The 14,413-nt window shown below is 35.9% G+C and overlaps 1 protein-coding gene across 2 annotated transcripts in view; it reads right to left on the bottom strand.

Moving 5' to 3' along the window:
• Positions 1-14,413, bottom strand: part of SEC23A (SEC23 homolog A, COPII coat complex component) — an 86,655-nt gene that overhangs the window by 25,854 nt on the left and 46,388 nt on the right. For both annotated transcript variants that reach the window (XM_072629763.1, XM_072629762.1), the window contains exons 9-11: positions 7,900-8,015; positions 3,478-3,601; positions 736-816 (exon numbers count right to left, since the gene is read on the bottom strand). In XM_072629763.1, the coding sequence (XP_072485864.1) occupies positions 736-816; positions 3,478-3,601; positions 7,900-8,015 (321 nt within the window). The remainder of the gene's footprint in view (positions 1-735; positions 817-3,477; positions 3,602-7,899; positions 8,016-14,413) is intronic.

Here is a 14,413-nt window from a genome sequence, read left to right on the forward strand (position 1 = left end):
TTGTTTCTCCTCTTCTGCCTGATTTAAGGTATTTTATTGTTTTTTTAGCACCTTTACTAGAAAATGGGAAAGGAAAATGAAAAAAGATAAAATTCAAATTTATCAAACTTGATTAAATTGATACAGTTATGAAAACTTATTTAAAGTGAGTTTTATACTAGGTGCGAATTTAAATTATTTCAATTAAGGGTCAACAACCTTTTAAAAGTGGGATACCAAGTTGGCAATCCTATTCTTCAGAGGTGACTTTCAAAAGCAGTGTGATGACTAAACACTCATTCTTACAGAGGAAGAGGATAAAACAGCAGTAAACACATTCACAGGGATCATAGCATAGATGGAAAGGGGTAAGGCACTCAAGAAGCCATCTAGTCCAGTCTGCTCATTTTACAGAGAAGGAAACTGATTCCCAGAAAGGTTAAGTGACTTGTCCAAGGACAGGCAAGTAAGAGATAGAATTGAGATTTAAACCCAGATCCACTGACTTCAAATTCAGCTCTTTCCCCTATAATGAATAAGAAAATTCTTGCTCTTCTTATACTTCCAGAATCTATGACATTAACATCTAATGCAAGTGGACGGAAGAAGGCATGCTACATATAAGAATGTTCAATTGCACTTGGTGTAAAATGTGCAATAATCACCTCATAAGGCCCAAAGAGAAAACCTCTAATTTTTGCTATATTAGTTAGGGCCCAAGAGTTAATTGTGTTTTCTATTTCATAGCTAACTTACATTTTCTGACACACAAGGTCCTTTAGAATTGAGAGACACACAGGGTCCAATTGCTCCTGAAATCTTTATTTCCCTTGAGGTCTGCAAAAAAGCAAATGATATACCGAGGCATGGTTAATATTAAACAATATTTAAGTTCTTTATTTTACTCTGAGAAGAAGCATGCTCATATTCAAGAAAGTTATCAACTGTGCAGAGGATTCCTAAATCTGTATCTCTGGCCCAACTTTTCCAGTCCTATATTTTAACTGCCTACTGGACATCACCACCAAAATGCACTGCTGACAAGATTCACATATGTCCAAACCAAAGATAAAAGCATTATACCTCAAATTTGCCCCTCTTTTGACTTTCCTCTTTCTACTGATGGTGCCACTGTTCTCCTAGGGAAATGGACCTGAAACCTAAGTACATCTGAGTGTTCTTTCCTTTACCTCTTCATCACCCCACATCAGTTAACTAATGAATCCTATCAATTCTATCTCTAAAATATCTCTTACATCTAGCCACCACCATAGCCACTGCCCTAAGTCAAACTCTCATTATCTCCTGTTAGGACTTCTGTAATAGCCTCCTAATAAGATTCCCTCCCTACAGCCTCTCTCCTCCCACGCAACCTTCACACAAAGCTGCCAGTCATCTTCCTCTTCCAACTCTCTTCTTATCCGTCAAACCAGTCCTTCACAGCTTCCTTTCCAGAATCATCATCTTTGTCCCTATGCATGGAAGAACCCCTCTGACTTAGAGCTTAAGAGCTGTCTTCATGGCCCACTCATTTTTTCTCTCTACACTCTCATCTGCATTCATGCACTCAACTGTCACCTCTCAGTAAGTTATTACCATATACAACCTTAGTTCTCATGGATTCTAGTCCCACATCACCAACAGCATACTTGAATAACTGCATGTCCCATAAGGACCCCAAATTTACCAAGTTTAAAATATCTATTATATTTTCCCAGAAGTCCCACCCTCTTCCTAACTTCTCTATTTCTCTTGAGGGTACCACCACCTTTCCAATCACCCATGTTGGCAACCTCAGTCAGCATCATCCCTGATTGAGTCCATGATCTCCCCTACCCCTTACATCCAATCAGTTGTCATGTCTTATTAACTTTACAACCACAATATATTTCTCATCTGTCCCCAAGTTTGGGGGTATAATGCTCTTATTTTTGGCTTAGGACACACTCAAATCATGACAGCAGTTCATTCAAGTGGACTGTCCAGTGGAGCTCAGAGAAGAAAGGCCTTCACCCCTCTAGCTTAGGCTCTGATCACTTCTCATCTTGACTACTTCAACAGCCTTCTAACTGGATTCCCTGCTCCAATCCTTCTTGCACATAGCTAGCTACCAAATTTATATTTCTAAAGCACGTATCTAACCATGTCACTCTTCCACATGAGAAATTCCAATGGCACACTCTAGCATCTAGGATCAAATATAAATTCTTCTGTTGGGCTTTCAAAGCCCTTCAAAATCTGGCTCCAGCCTGCATTTTCAGTATTACATATTACTCTATTTCACAAACTCTATAATCTGGCCAACACTCCTCCAACAATCCTTTCCTTCTCCTAGTTTTTCTCATTTTCATATATTTGTGTATGCTTGTTCTACTATTATAGAATACAAGGACCCCAGAGTACCACCTACTGAAATACTTCCTTTCAAGACCACCCTCAGGAATTGTCTCTTCAGTAAAGCCTTCTTTGGTTGACCTCTCCCAACCAAAAGTGATTATATATGATTACTGATAAATATAATAATAATATTGATAAAAATTATATTATTAATTTATTATCTCATTACTTTGTTTCTCTTCTCTACTTATTAAATTCTAACTTGTATCATAGATTTTTGTATATATGCCCTATTATTACTAGATTTTAGGCTGCTTGACAGCAGGGGCTGTATCATTTACATCTTTATATCATGATCTCAGGCTACTATAAAGACAGATATAGCATAAAACTACAAAAATATCACATCTTGAGTCTTGCATTTTAGTTCGGAGCACCACAATTTAGGAAGGACATTAATAAATTAGAAAGAGTATCCAGCTAGGATAGTGAAGGGCCTTGAGATCATTCTATGAGAGCTGTCTAATCTGAAGGACTACCATATGGAAGAGAAACTAGACTTACTCATCATGGCCCCAGAAGACAACACTATTATAACAATGGATAAGAGTTACAGAGAAGGAGATTTTGAGTTGATACAAAGAAAAACTTCCTTAACACTTAATTCTGTTTTGAATGATGATAGATTTTTTTGACAGTTTCTAAAAACTCTTTAGGGCTAGTCAACATTTGGAACTTTTTTCAAATTATATACTTTACCTTTTTTATGACACTTTAAAACAGTACAGTTATCCCCTCCACATCACAGAAGTTAGGAGTGTGGTGTCCCTGCCATTTGGAAAATCCACAAAATTTTTTGGTCCTCCCTTCAGACCAGAGAAGTCTGAATTATTAAGGTATTAAAAGATAAAATATGTTGATATTATAAAATGCCATGCATATATTTTATACATTTCTGAGTTTCTAAATTTTTCTGTGTTGTCTATTGGCCTTTGTGTCTCATCTGCAGCTTCTGCAAAATTCTCAAAAAACTCCCATTGAATTTCTTATGCTAATCAAAACCATGAAGGGGAAAGTCATGATGTGGAAGGGACAAAGGTATGAAATCAGATTCCTTTCTTGGAAACATTTTGTATATATTTCTTCAGTTTTCATTCTTACCTTAATTTCTAACGTGCCTCCAAAGCCCATTTTAAATTGTCCTTGCATATCTTTGGTGAAGACTCTCTGAAAGGTCTGCTTGAATAACGAAGTATTGAAAGAATCTCCCATTACCATGTACCCTCTGAAAGAAAAGACCAAAAAAGCACTGTAAGAAGCACATTTACTGGAACAACATATGCTATATTTGAATGAAATCATAAAAGTTCAGGATTCATCTCAAAAACCAAAGATTAAATTTCTATTTGTAGACTTATACACTAGTGAAGCCAAAAAGAACCTTTGATATTATCTAGCCTAAAGCTCCCATTTTACAGATGAGAAAACTGAGATTCAGAGTCTTTTTATCCTTTTCTAAAATGGGCTTAAAGAATATAGTCACCAAACAAATGAACAAGTCAGACAGTCAATAGGGTGCGTTCTTTATGCCAGGCACTGTGCTAAGTGCAAACAAGGATTATACAATACACTTAGCAGACTTTCGTACGTAACTAGTTATTTACATGCTGTCTTTCCCATTTGCATGTGGGAGGTCAGAGACCATTTGCTGCTTTAATTTCTATTTCCAGCACTTAACATAGTGCCTGGCACAAAATAGGTGCGTAATAAATATTAACTGAATTGATCTACTGAAATTCCCATTCATTCCCATTAAGTTGGCTAAACTAACCAAAAAGGAAAAAGACAGTTGTGGGAGGGGCTGCAGGAAAATAGAAACACTAATGCCCTTTGGTGGAGTTGTAAATGATACTGGCGTTCTGGAAAGCTATTTAGAACTATCCCCTAAAAGTCACTAAACTGTGCATACTCTTTGATACAGAGATAACACTAGTAGACACACTTCAAAGAGATCAAAGAAAGAGGAAAGGGACCCGTATGCACAAAAAATATTTACATCAGCTCTTTTTATTATAAGTAAATAACTAAGGGGGGGCCCATTAATTGGAGAATGAACAAGTTATGGTAGAGAAATATAATAGAACATTCTTGCATTATGAGAAATAATGACAGGGACCATTTTCAAAGAAATCTAAGAAGACCTTTGTGAACTGAGGAGAGTAAAAATACCAAAGTCCAGAGAACAATTTATACAACATCATCAATTTAGTAAAGAAAAGTAACTCTGAAAATCTTAAGAATTTTGACCAATGCAAATTTGTCCAAAGGACAAATATGATGACGCACACTACCCTCTTCCTCACAGAGGGTAATGGACTCAAAGTGTCAAATTATGCATACACACACATATCTATGCATATATTTGAACATGACCAATGTGGAGATTAGTTTTGCTTGAATATGTTTATTTGTGACGTAGATTCTGTTCTTTTTTGGTGGGACAGGGAAAAGGAGTTTAGCAATAAGGTTGCCAAAAAAGAATAGAAAATTTTTAAAATGCAGATTAAGGAATGGAAGGTTAGACATAAACGGACAAACAAGAAAGCTTTGAAAGTTGTATAATGACCATCCCCTATTCATTAATTTGTATAATACTACTAACAGGATATAGGATAAATACAAATAAGTTAATAATGTCTAAGAATTGGCTTTACTGATGGGAAAAGGCTCAGTATTTAGTATTTCTGAGACAGAAAAAAATTCCAAAATAATAATGGTAGACACTAGATACTTAATGAAAAGAATGATCTTATCCAGTTCAGCTATTAGAAAATAACACTCTATATAAAGCTATTTTTAAATAAAAGCAGGATAAAAGAGATATGCATAGTTACAGCTAAAAATATAGCAGTGAAGGAAAAACATTTAGCAAGTCCAAGAACTGTTTTTCTTTTAGTCATCTACTGTCGAGGCCAAATTTAAGAGAAGATACTGGCCTTGATTACTGACATTAATAAATGAAACCTATCATTTGAGATAACTAACCAAAAACAGAGGTGGGTCAGCCACATAAGGAGTTCAGGGATAACAGATGGTCAGCTCCATGGTAACAGATAAGCATAGCTAGAATATAACACGTCTTATATTTCACATCAATAAACCAGGCTGAACAAATATAGTTAAATATCAACAAGTAAAAATCAATGCAGAATAAACAATTATTCTTCACAACACAAGTCTGAATAGGCAATTCATAATTTGCTAACTGCTCATCCCTTTCTTTGACCATTAGTCAGCATTTGGTATTTAGTTAAAACATTAATTTCCTAACTATAATATTGTTTTAAAGGCAATTTCTCTTCTGATGTAGTTATAATCGCTAAAAGATTTCTGGTGCTTAAAAAAGTTTAGTATACCTCCAAATCACCTATCACTTTCTTCAACTGTAAAAGGAAGCAATTAAATGACCTCAGTTACCTTCCAATTCTAAATTCTGTGAGTCTGTTACAAACAACTTCTACTTCATAACAATTTTAAAAATTGGACCTATAACTCTTGTATTAAATTATAAACATTGATACAGTTAAATTTAAAATCATATGAATCTCTAAATTTTGTAATTTGTCCTAATAATAGCTATCCACAGACAAGTCAAAACCTCTCTGATCCACAGTATGCTCACCTGAAAAACAGGAACAACAATATCTGTAATACTTTCATCAGAGAATCAAGAGTAAATGACCTAAGCATGTGAAGCTTTACACACTTTCAAGTGCCACACAACCCAGGAAGGAAAGTGCCTTTTCACAGATGAGGAAACGAAGGATGAGAGAAATTAAGTGACTTGCCCAGGATGACACTGCTACTAAGTGTTTGGGACAGGACTTTAACTCAGGCCCTCCTGCCTCAAGGTGCAGCAGTCTATCCACTATGCCATTTGGCTGCCTGTAGATAAAGTGCTGACGTTAGAGCAAGAAATCATGAAGACCTGGGTTCAAGTCTCTGACACAGACTGGCTGTGTGAACCTAGACAAGTGCTGAGTCAACCCTCTTGAGATATAAGCTGCTGAGAAAGTGCCAACCTGCACTGGTAAAAGGATTCTCTTATACCAATGAAATAAGTCTAAGTCACTATCTCTATCCCTATGACTAAAACTATTCAGTTAAATGTGGTGGATAACACAATACTGGTTATGTCAACTCCCAGAAAAGCTGCAGTGCTTTCCAGACAAAATATACAAGCATTCTAAAGAGTTAGGCCTAACCACCCACATGGGAATGGTTGGAGAATATCTATTGAAAATTCATTATGAAATGCAGTCAGATGAATAATGTACACAGTATATTCATCAGTTTATATAACTAGACAACAGGTTAGGTGCAGAATTAACCAGGAAAAGGAGAGTTAAGATGGATTGCCTTCAGATCACAAAATGGTTTCCAATTTCTGTAAGTATTACTCCATGGCTGTACAAGTCATGGAACCATATAAAATCCAAAGAATAGTAAGTATCACACAGGAACAAGAGAGGTACACAATGGATGTAGACAGATTGCAAAATGTAACAAATAAAGAAATACAAAGAAAAACAAGGGGAAAGGATGCCATCAAAGAAATGTATAACAAAAAAGTATGAACTGGTCACACAGCAAAGGCAAGTAATAATTAAGGGGTTGTCTGTGCGCTCTACTGGTACCCTTGAGACATCAAGAGAAAGTGGAGAAACCTCCAAGTACGTTGGGTAGACTCCTGTCACATAAACCTCGAGTCACACAAAATAAGCAGATTAAAACTGATTTCAATCCACACCACTGGAGGGAACATCCATATCAATGAAATCACAAATTCATTTAAGTACTTGATTATAAACAGCTAAAAACGGACAACTACCAAAGTAGCGTAAGATTTTTTTAACTGGAAGAGACCTGAGAAATCAACATTTTAATAATAATGAGGAAAATTAAGGCCCCGAAAGGTTGAAAGTGAACTATTTGCTATTGCAGCAAATATTCTGGCAATTAGATAAGGCCACTTGGGGCTGGAGTCACAGATTATATAAGTCAAATTTTGAAAGAGTATCTCTCAGAATTATTAAGAAAATAATTATACAAACCAAAATGATAAATAAATAGTTCAACAGACATTACTTTTACCATTTTATTGTCCTATGGAGGTACTTTCTATTTAGTTAGTTAGTTTTCTTATTTTTAATTAAATGTTTATATTTTTGTTACAAAACATAGGTACATAAAGTCCGGATCTAATAACATGAAATATTATTAATCAAACACTGATATGCCCAATTGTTTCTATGTCTAGGTTATATATTCAAAGCTACTTAGTTATCACTACCAAATAACTGAAATCCACTTACAATAGCTGATAATAGAGAAATCGCAGGATGGAGGTAAAACTCTTAATTGAGATCCTGGTTAAAAATTGTCTGAATACTCAAATATAATAAATGGCAGAAAGATCATAATGAGTTTTTCCCCAAAATAGTTCTAGAACTTGTTCTTTTAGCTCACTTCTGTATTTAATTTAAAAACCCTACAAGTAGGTCTCAGATTCTAGATACATACCCAGTGAGGTTAGGACAGCATTTCATCTCCAAAAGACCAGTCTGATCCAAAGCACATGCATAAATATCAATAACATGACCAGTTGTGGCAGCTCGATTAGCCAATGCTTCAAAATGCTAAAGACAAAATTTTGAAAAATTAGATCAAAACAGTACATACATTTTACACTCATACGCATGTGTATGTATTATATTTACAGGTCAAAATGTTGAAAGTGTGACATGGAGCAAAAGCACTGGATTTGGAGTCAGAGAACCTAGGACCACAAAATAGGTCTGTCGTAAGTGACTGACTAAGGTAGCTATGTGACCTTGAACAAACCCTTACTTTCTCTGGGCCCTAGTTTTCCAATATATAAAATGAGTAAGCTAGATCAGATGACCTCTAAGGCCCTTCCTTATGATTTTATGAAAATTCAGGCAGGCTGTCAAGGATTTGTGTTTTGCATTTAGTATAGTTTTTACCTCCATAAATATCTTGTAAGATGCTATGATAATTTCTGTAATTCTGGTTTACTCTTCATGTAGCACTTTCCATTATAATATCTGAATGAAGTCAAAAAAGTCTTAAATAAATGACCTGAATTCTAGTCCCAGCTTTGTTTGTTTCCTCATCCATAAAATGAGGCTGAACAGATTTGTGAGATCCCTTCTGGCCTAAAGATTTTAAATCATAACTAGAGAGAACACTGGGATTGGCCCCGGTCTAAAGGGAAGCAGCTAGGTGGCCTGGAGTCAGGAAGACTCACCTTGGTGAGTTCAAATCCAGCCTCAGAGACTTACTAGCTGTGTGACCCTGGACAAGTCACTTAACCCTATCTGCCTTAATTTCCTCATCTGTAAAAAGACTTGGAGAAGGAAATGGCAAATGGGTAACTTAAGAGTCAAACACAAACAACTGAAGAGCAAAGGGAAGCAAAAGAGCTGGTATTTTAAGTCACAGCAGAAAGCAACGAAGACTGTATGTGCATGATAACCAATCTATTCTACCTACAGCAAAGTAGAAATGAGGATAACTGGATGTTCTAAAAATCAGGAGATCTAATGAGAGGCAAAAGAGTTATCAAAAAAAGTTGTCAAACATCAGAGAGAAGTTCCAAGGGGGAAAATGAGGTCCAGGTCAGGTTCTAGAGAGGAGCAGGGAGGTGAAATAGGCTCGGACTAAAGCATGGTCAGAGGCAAATGAAACGGATGATCTGCAGGTAAAAAAAAGTGTCCCATCCCTCTACTCTCTCTTAAAGGGGCTTATCTTCCAGCTAGTATGAGGGAATGAGAATGAGGGGAATGAGAAAATATTTTTCATGCATTTGGTCCTTTGATCCTTTCAAATATACTCAAAAGGTAAAGTGAAATTGGAAGATGAGCTAAATACAGCTTTTTTCAGTTGAAAACATAGTATTTTCCACTGCATTGCTAAGTATTTCCATTAGAAGAAACTACTAAAGAATCTTATTAGTAATTAAAGAACATAAACTACCATGATATAACACATTTAACATTTTTCTGTAGCTATACTCTCCACTACCAGATTACAAGTAACACAGATAAAGAAAAATGCCATTATCATAAGTTACAGAAATGCAACAACCAAGCACTATAAAGGATTTGAAAAATTTTATATTAGCAATATTAATACACACTAGTGTCAAATGAAAAACGTACAAAGATTCTGAATTTCTAATAATATACAAATATACAAACATTATTATGGACATTATTAATTTTTCTCTCCACATTCTGTCATGTAACACTAAGAAAACTATTTCTCCTTCCAGTTAGAATGATCATTCAATCTAGAAGCAAGAAATCTAATGCTAATATTTTCCTAGATTCCTGGATTCCAATGATCTCCTAGATTGTCAGCCCTGAGAACTTTGAATGTTGTTAAATTTGGCTATCAGGTTTTCTGGCTAAAGCAGCTATGTAAAAAAAAAACAAAAAAAAAAAAAACAAAGAAGAGCAAAGATCTAAAAATAGCAACAGATCGAAAATAATCAAGAAATTTCAAGTAAACACCTTCATCCAGCCAAACACTGTACAAAAAGACAGCCAGAACCTGTAGAATCTCTCCAGCAGGGAAGCCAACACAAGCTCATGTAAATAGGCCAAAAGCCGGGTTAGACCCTCCGAGGTGTGTCGTCCAGTGAACCTGGAGTGCTCTGTGCTCAAAGATCTGGTAGTGAAGAAATTCTGGGGTGCTAGTTAAGGGTAGAGGTTTGAGGGAGAGGTTAGGGCTGCCTAGATCCTGAGAATGTCAAGGCAGAGTCACCTGGAAAGAATTCACATGCTCAGACCATGGGAAATTGTAGGAAGTATACCAGACATTGACTGAGGACGTTGTCAGAGGCATGGATGGACCTTGGGCGGGAAGAAAAATCCTTGGGCCAGTGAGGGACAAAAATCAAAATTTTCTCACAAGGGGGATCAGGGCTGGATTAATTCCAGAGACAAGGTCTTAGGGCTTTTGGGGGTCCAGGTCCCCCTACTCTTATCAGTAGTACAGAATGAGCAGACACAATTCCCTCAGAAACCCAGAGCACTCTGACCAAGATAAAAGAAAACACTCTGATCTTCAGAATCAGAGGGGCTGGACATCCTCCACTCGTCTCTAATTGGTTTATTTTTTCTAAATTAGGAATCTTTTATTTTTTCTCTCCCACTTTTAAGTTAGTACCTTGTACCCACAATTTGTTTGGCTCAATCCACTTTAAGGCATCCAAATTCCCAGTCTTTCCTCCCTTCGACCTTCAACCTACCTTTTCCACCTCCTTAGACTCCCTATTTTATCAAGTCTTTCCCTAGTTCTGGAATTTTTCTTAACTTATTGATTTCTTGTTATTTCTTTTATTCAGTTATCTATTTCTTCCCCTTTTTTCTCCCCTTTTCCCCTTCTCAAGTGGTTAATTCAAAATGTATCTTTATCTCCTCCCTTTTAACAGCTTTCATTTGTTAGGTTTTTCTTTTTCTAATAAGAATTTCTTTACTTTGTTCTCTTCATTTTCTTTCCTTTTTGTCTATTCTGACCTTTTATTTTATTTTCTGAATCATTGTCTATATTCTTATACATGCCTCTACCAAGTGTGAGTCCTCCCTTCCAAACAATTTATTATCTTTGTAGATCTTATCCTTTGCCTCTTTATTCTGCTTTGCCTCACCCTTACAAATATCAATTCATGTGAGAAGTAAAAGCAGCATTGCCTCATGGTACACATTACCCCGTGTCCCTGATTTGAATTTTACCCCCTGTCCTCACCACAATCACTTTCCCATCTGCCATACACACTCCTCCTTCCCTTCTCCCCTTACTCCCTTCTAGATGCCAGCTGATCCCAGGAACTTTGATTCCCTTCTCCACAGCCAAGATATAACTTACGGAAATACAAAAAACTCTCTAAGGAAGCAGTCTCCCTGCATCAAATCCTGGTCAAATAAGACCCACTATGAGGTCCCCATTTTTCATGGCAGAATATCTTCATTTCGTAGGAATGTTCTTCAGTGGCACCCCCTGCCCCCCACCACCTCCTCAATTCTTATGTGGCCCTTCTTCTTGCTGAAAGATTATAGAAGTTAGCTTTCCTCAGTTATATTACTGTGAACTTGATTAACATACATTACACATTCAAAGACCTTCACAGCCTGGCCTACTCCTACCTGCCAGTCTTGTTATTTGTCTTGTTAACTTGTATCCTTACTCCCTGCCATGTACTCTGAGATCCCGTGACAATTACCAAACATAACCATGAACATGAGTGGGATGAACTCAAGCATAAAACGGAAGAACAAAAGGGAACTAGAAAGCAGATCCAACAATGTGTTGTTTACAAGAAGCCTATACGAAACAACAAGAATCAGAAAGAACAAAGAACTGAAGTAAAATTTACTATGCTTTGGAGAATTCCAAGAAGCAAGGGTAGCAACCATCATGTCACATAGGGCAACAGTGAAAACAGACATCGTTAAAAGAGGAGAGAAATATTATACTTAATAAACAGATAACTAAGTCAATAGATAATGAGATTACATCAATACTTAATATATATGCAGCAAATGGCAAAGCCTATCAGTACTTAAAGAAGAAGTTAAGAAAAGTACAGAGGAAAATAGCAGAACAATAATACCTGGGGACCTCAAAGTGTCCTGTTTTGGAACTATGAACATTTAAGGAAAAAAAGAACCACAGTATAATTTTGGATAAGTTAAAAAACTAGATATGATAAATTTCTGGCAATTACTGCACTAGAACAGAAAGAAAAACAGATACTTCTCACCTGTGAATAACACATTTACAAAAATTGATCATGTGCTATGGAATAAAAACCTCATAAACGAATGCAAAAAAAAAAAACCCAAAACAACCCTCAGAAATATCAAGCACAACCTTTCCTGACCATGACACAATAAAAATTATAAACAAAGAACTTCTGCAGAAAGGATTCTAACTTCAATGGAAACGATTTAATCCTAAAGAATTAGTGGGACAAATAACAAAGTAAGGAAAGAATAAATCATTTTATCAACAAAATGGCTATAAAGAGACTGCATGCCAAGACTCTGGGAGACTGCTGGGTGGCACAGTGGATAGAACACAAGACCTGGAGTCAGAAGACCTGAGTTCAAATCTAGCCTCAGATGCTTACGAGCTGTGTGATCCTCTGAGCAAATCACTTAGTTTTTATCTGCTTCAGTTTCTTCATCTGTAAAATGGAAATAATAATAACACCAACCTCCCAGAGTTGTTGTGAGAATCAAATGTGAGAATGTGTGTAAAGTTCTTACCACAGTTCCTGGGCGTATAATAGGCACTTAATAAATCCCTGTTTGTTTCCTTATATACAGCGTTTCTAAATCTCCATGCCTACAAAACTCAGCAGGAAGAGATAGAAAAAAATTCCATTCAAAATATATGTAGAGCATATAAACTATATGGGAGGCTATCTACCAAGATAAATGGGAATAATTATATGAGTACAACTACAAAACATCTTTAGAGAAATAAAGACAAACTTCAATAATTGGAGCGATATTAACTGTTCATGACTAGTATGTGCTAACAGAATAAAATAATCTTACTTAAATTAATTTATGTATTCAGTACCATAAGAGTGAAACTTCAAAAAGAGTCACTTTTATAGAGTTAGAGGGGGGAAAAAGGTCAAGAATCTCAAAGAAAACATTGAAAAAAAAGTGGGAGGCAAGAAGGCCTAGCAGCAGGAGATCTATAACTATACTATAAGAGAGCAATCATCAAAACTATTAGCACAATAGCAAATATAGGATATACGTAAGCCAATGAACCCAGCAGCAAAGGGTTCAAATAAACCCCAAGGCTCCTAACCACTGGTATAAGGATTCATTATTCAATAAAAACTCCTGGGAAAACTTGAAAATCACATGGCAGGAGTTAAGGTAAGACCAAGCAGAACAGCACAATAAGCTCCAAGATGATACAGGACCTAAATATAAAAAGTCATATCACAAACACATCAAAGAAGCAGGGAAGGAGATATCTTTCTCAGTTATTAAGAGGGGAAGATTAACAGTAGATAGAATGGATCACAGAATATAAAACAGACAATTTCAAATCCACAAAATTGGGAAAGTGTTTACACAAGTGAAAATTATGCAGTTAAATTTAGAAGGGAAATAGCAAACTGGGGGAAAATATTCATACCAAGTTTCTCGGATGCAGGTGCAATACCCAAGAGATACACCAACACATAGCTAGACTGACAGATAAATGGATGGATGGATGTTGAATAACAATTGTTATTCAAGAGAAGAATCAAAGTTATCAACCATCATATAAAATGCTCCAAATCATTAATAATAAGAGAAAATTCAAATTAAAACAATTCCAAGATTCCATCTCAATCCCAGAAAATTAGCAAAGATGATGAAAAGGGAAAATGATGTTGATGGTGGGGTACAGGAAAGTAGATTTATTGGTCTTGTTGATGGAGCTGTGAAGCAGTCTGGCCAATTTGGAAAATAATTTGATGCTATATTCAAAAAGTAACTAAACTTCTACATACTGTTTGACTCAATTACACCATTATTAGACATACCCCAAAAAGATCAAAGAAAGATGGAAAGGACCTACATATATAAAAATAATGCTAGTAGCATTTTTTATTGTAGCAAAGAACTCAAAATGAAGAGGAAGCACATCAGAGAATGAATACAAAGATCATGGTACATGAACATAATAAATATTGTTATGCCATAAAAATGACTAAAGGGATGACTTCAGAGAAATTGGAGAGCTTCGGTGAACTAATACAGAGCAAAGCTAGGAGAACCAAAAGAACAATTCATATAATTTACAACATTGTACAGAAAAATAAATTTCAAAGATTTAAGAACCCTGATCAATACGACAACCAACCAAGACTCTACAGGACCACTGTTGAAGCATGTTACCCACCTTCTGACATAAAAGTGATGGACATAAAGTGAAAAACAAGACAATTCCTTGTCAAACATTTCTAGTTTGAATCTATTTTAAGTGTGCTTAT

This window comes from Notamacropus eugenii, chromosome 1, assembly GCF_028372415.1.
Source record: "Notamacropus eugenii isolate mMacEug1 chromosome 1, mMacEug1.pri_v2, whole genome shotgun sequence".
NCBI lineage: Eukaryota > Metazoa > Chordata > Mammalia > Diprotodontia > Macropodidae > Notamacropus > Notamacropus eugenii.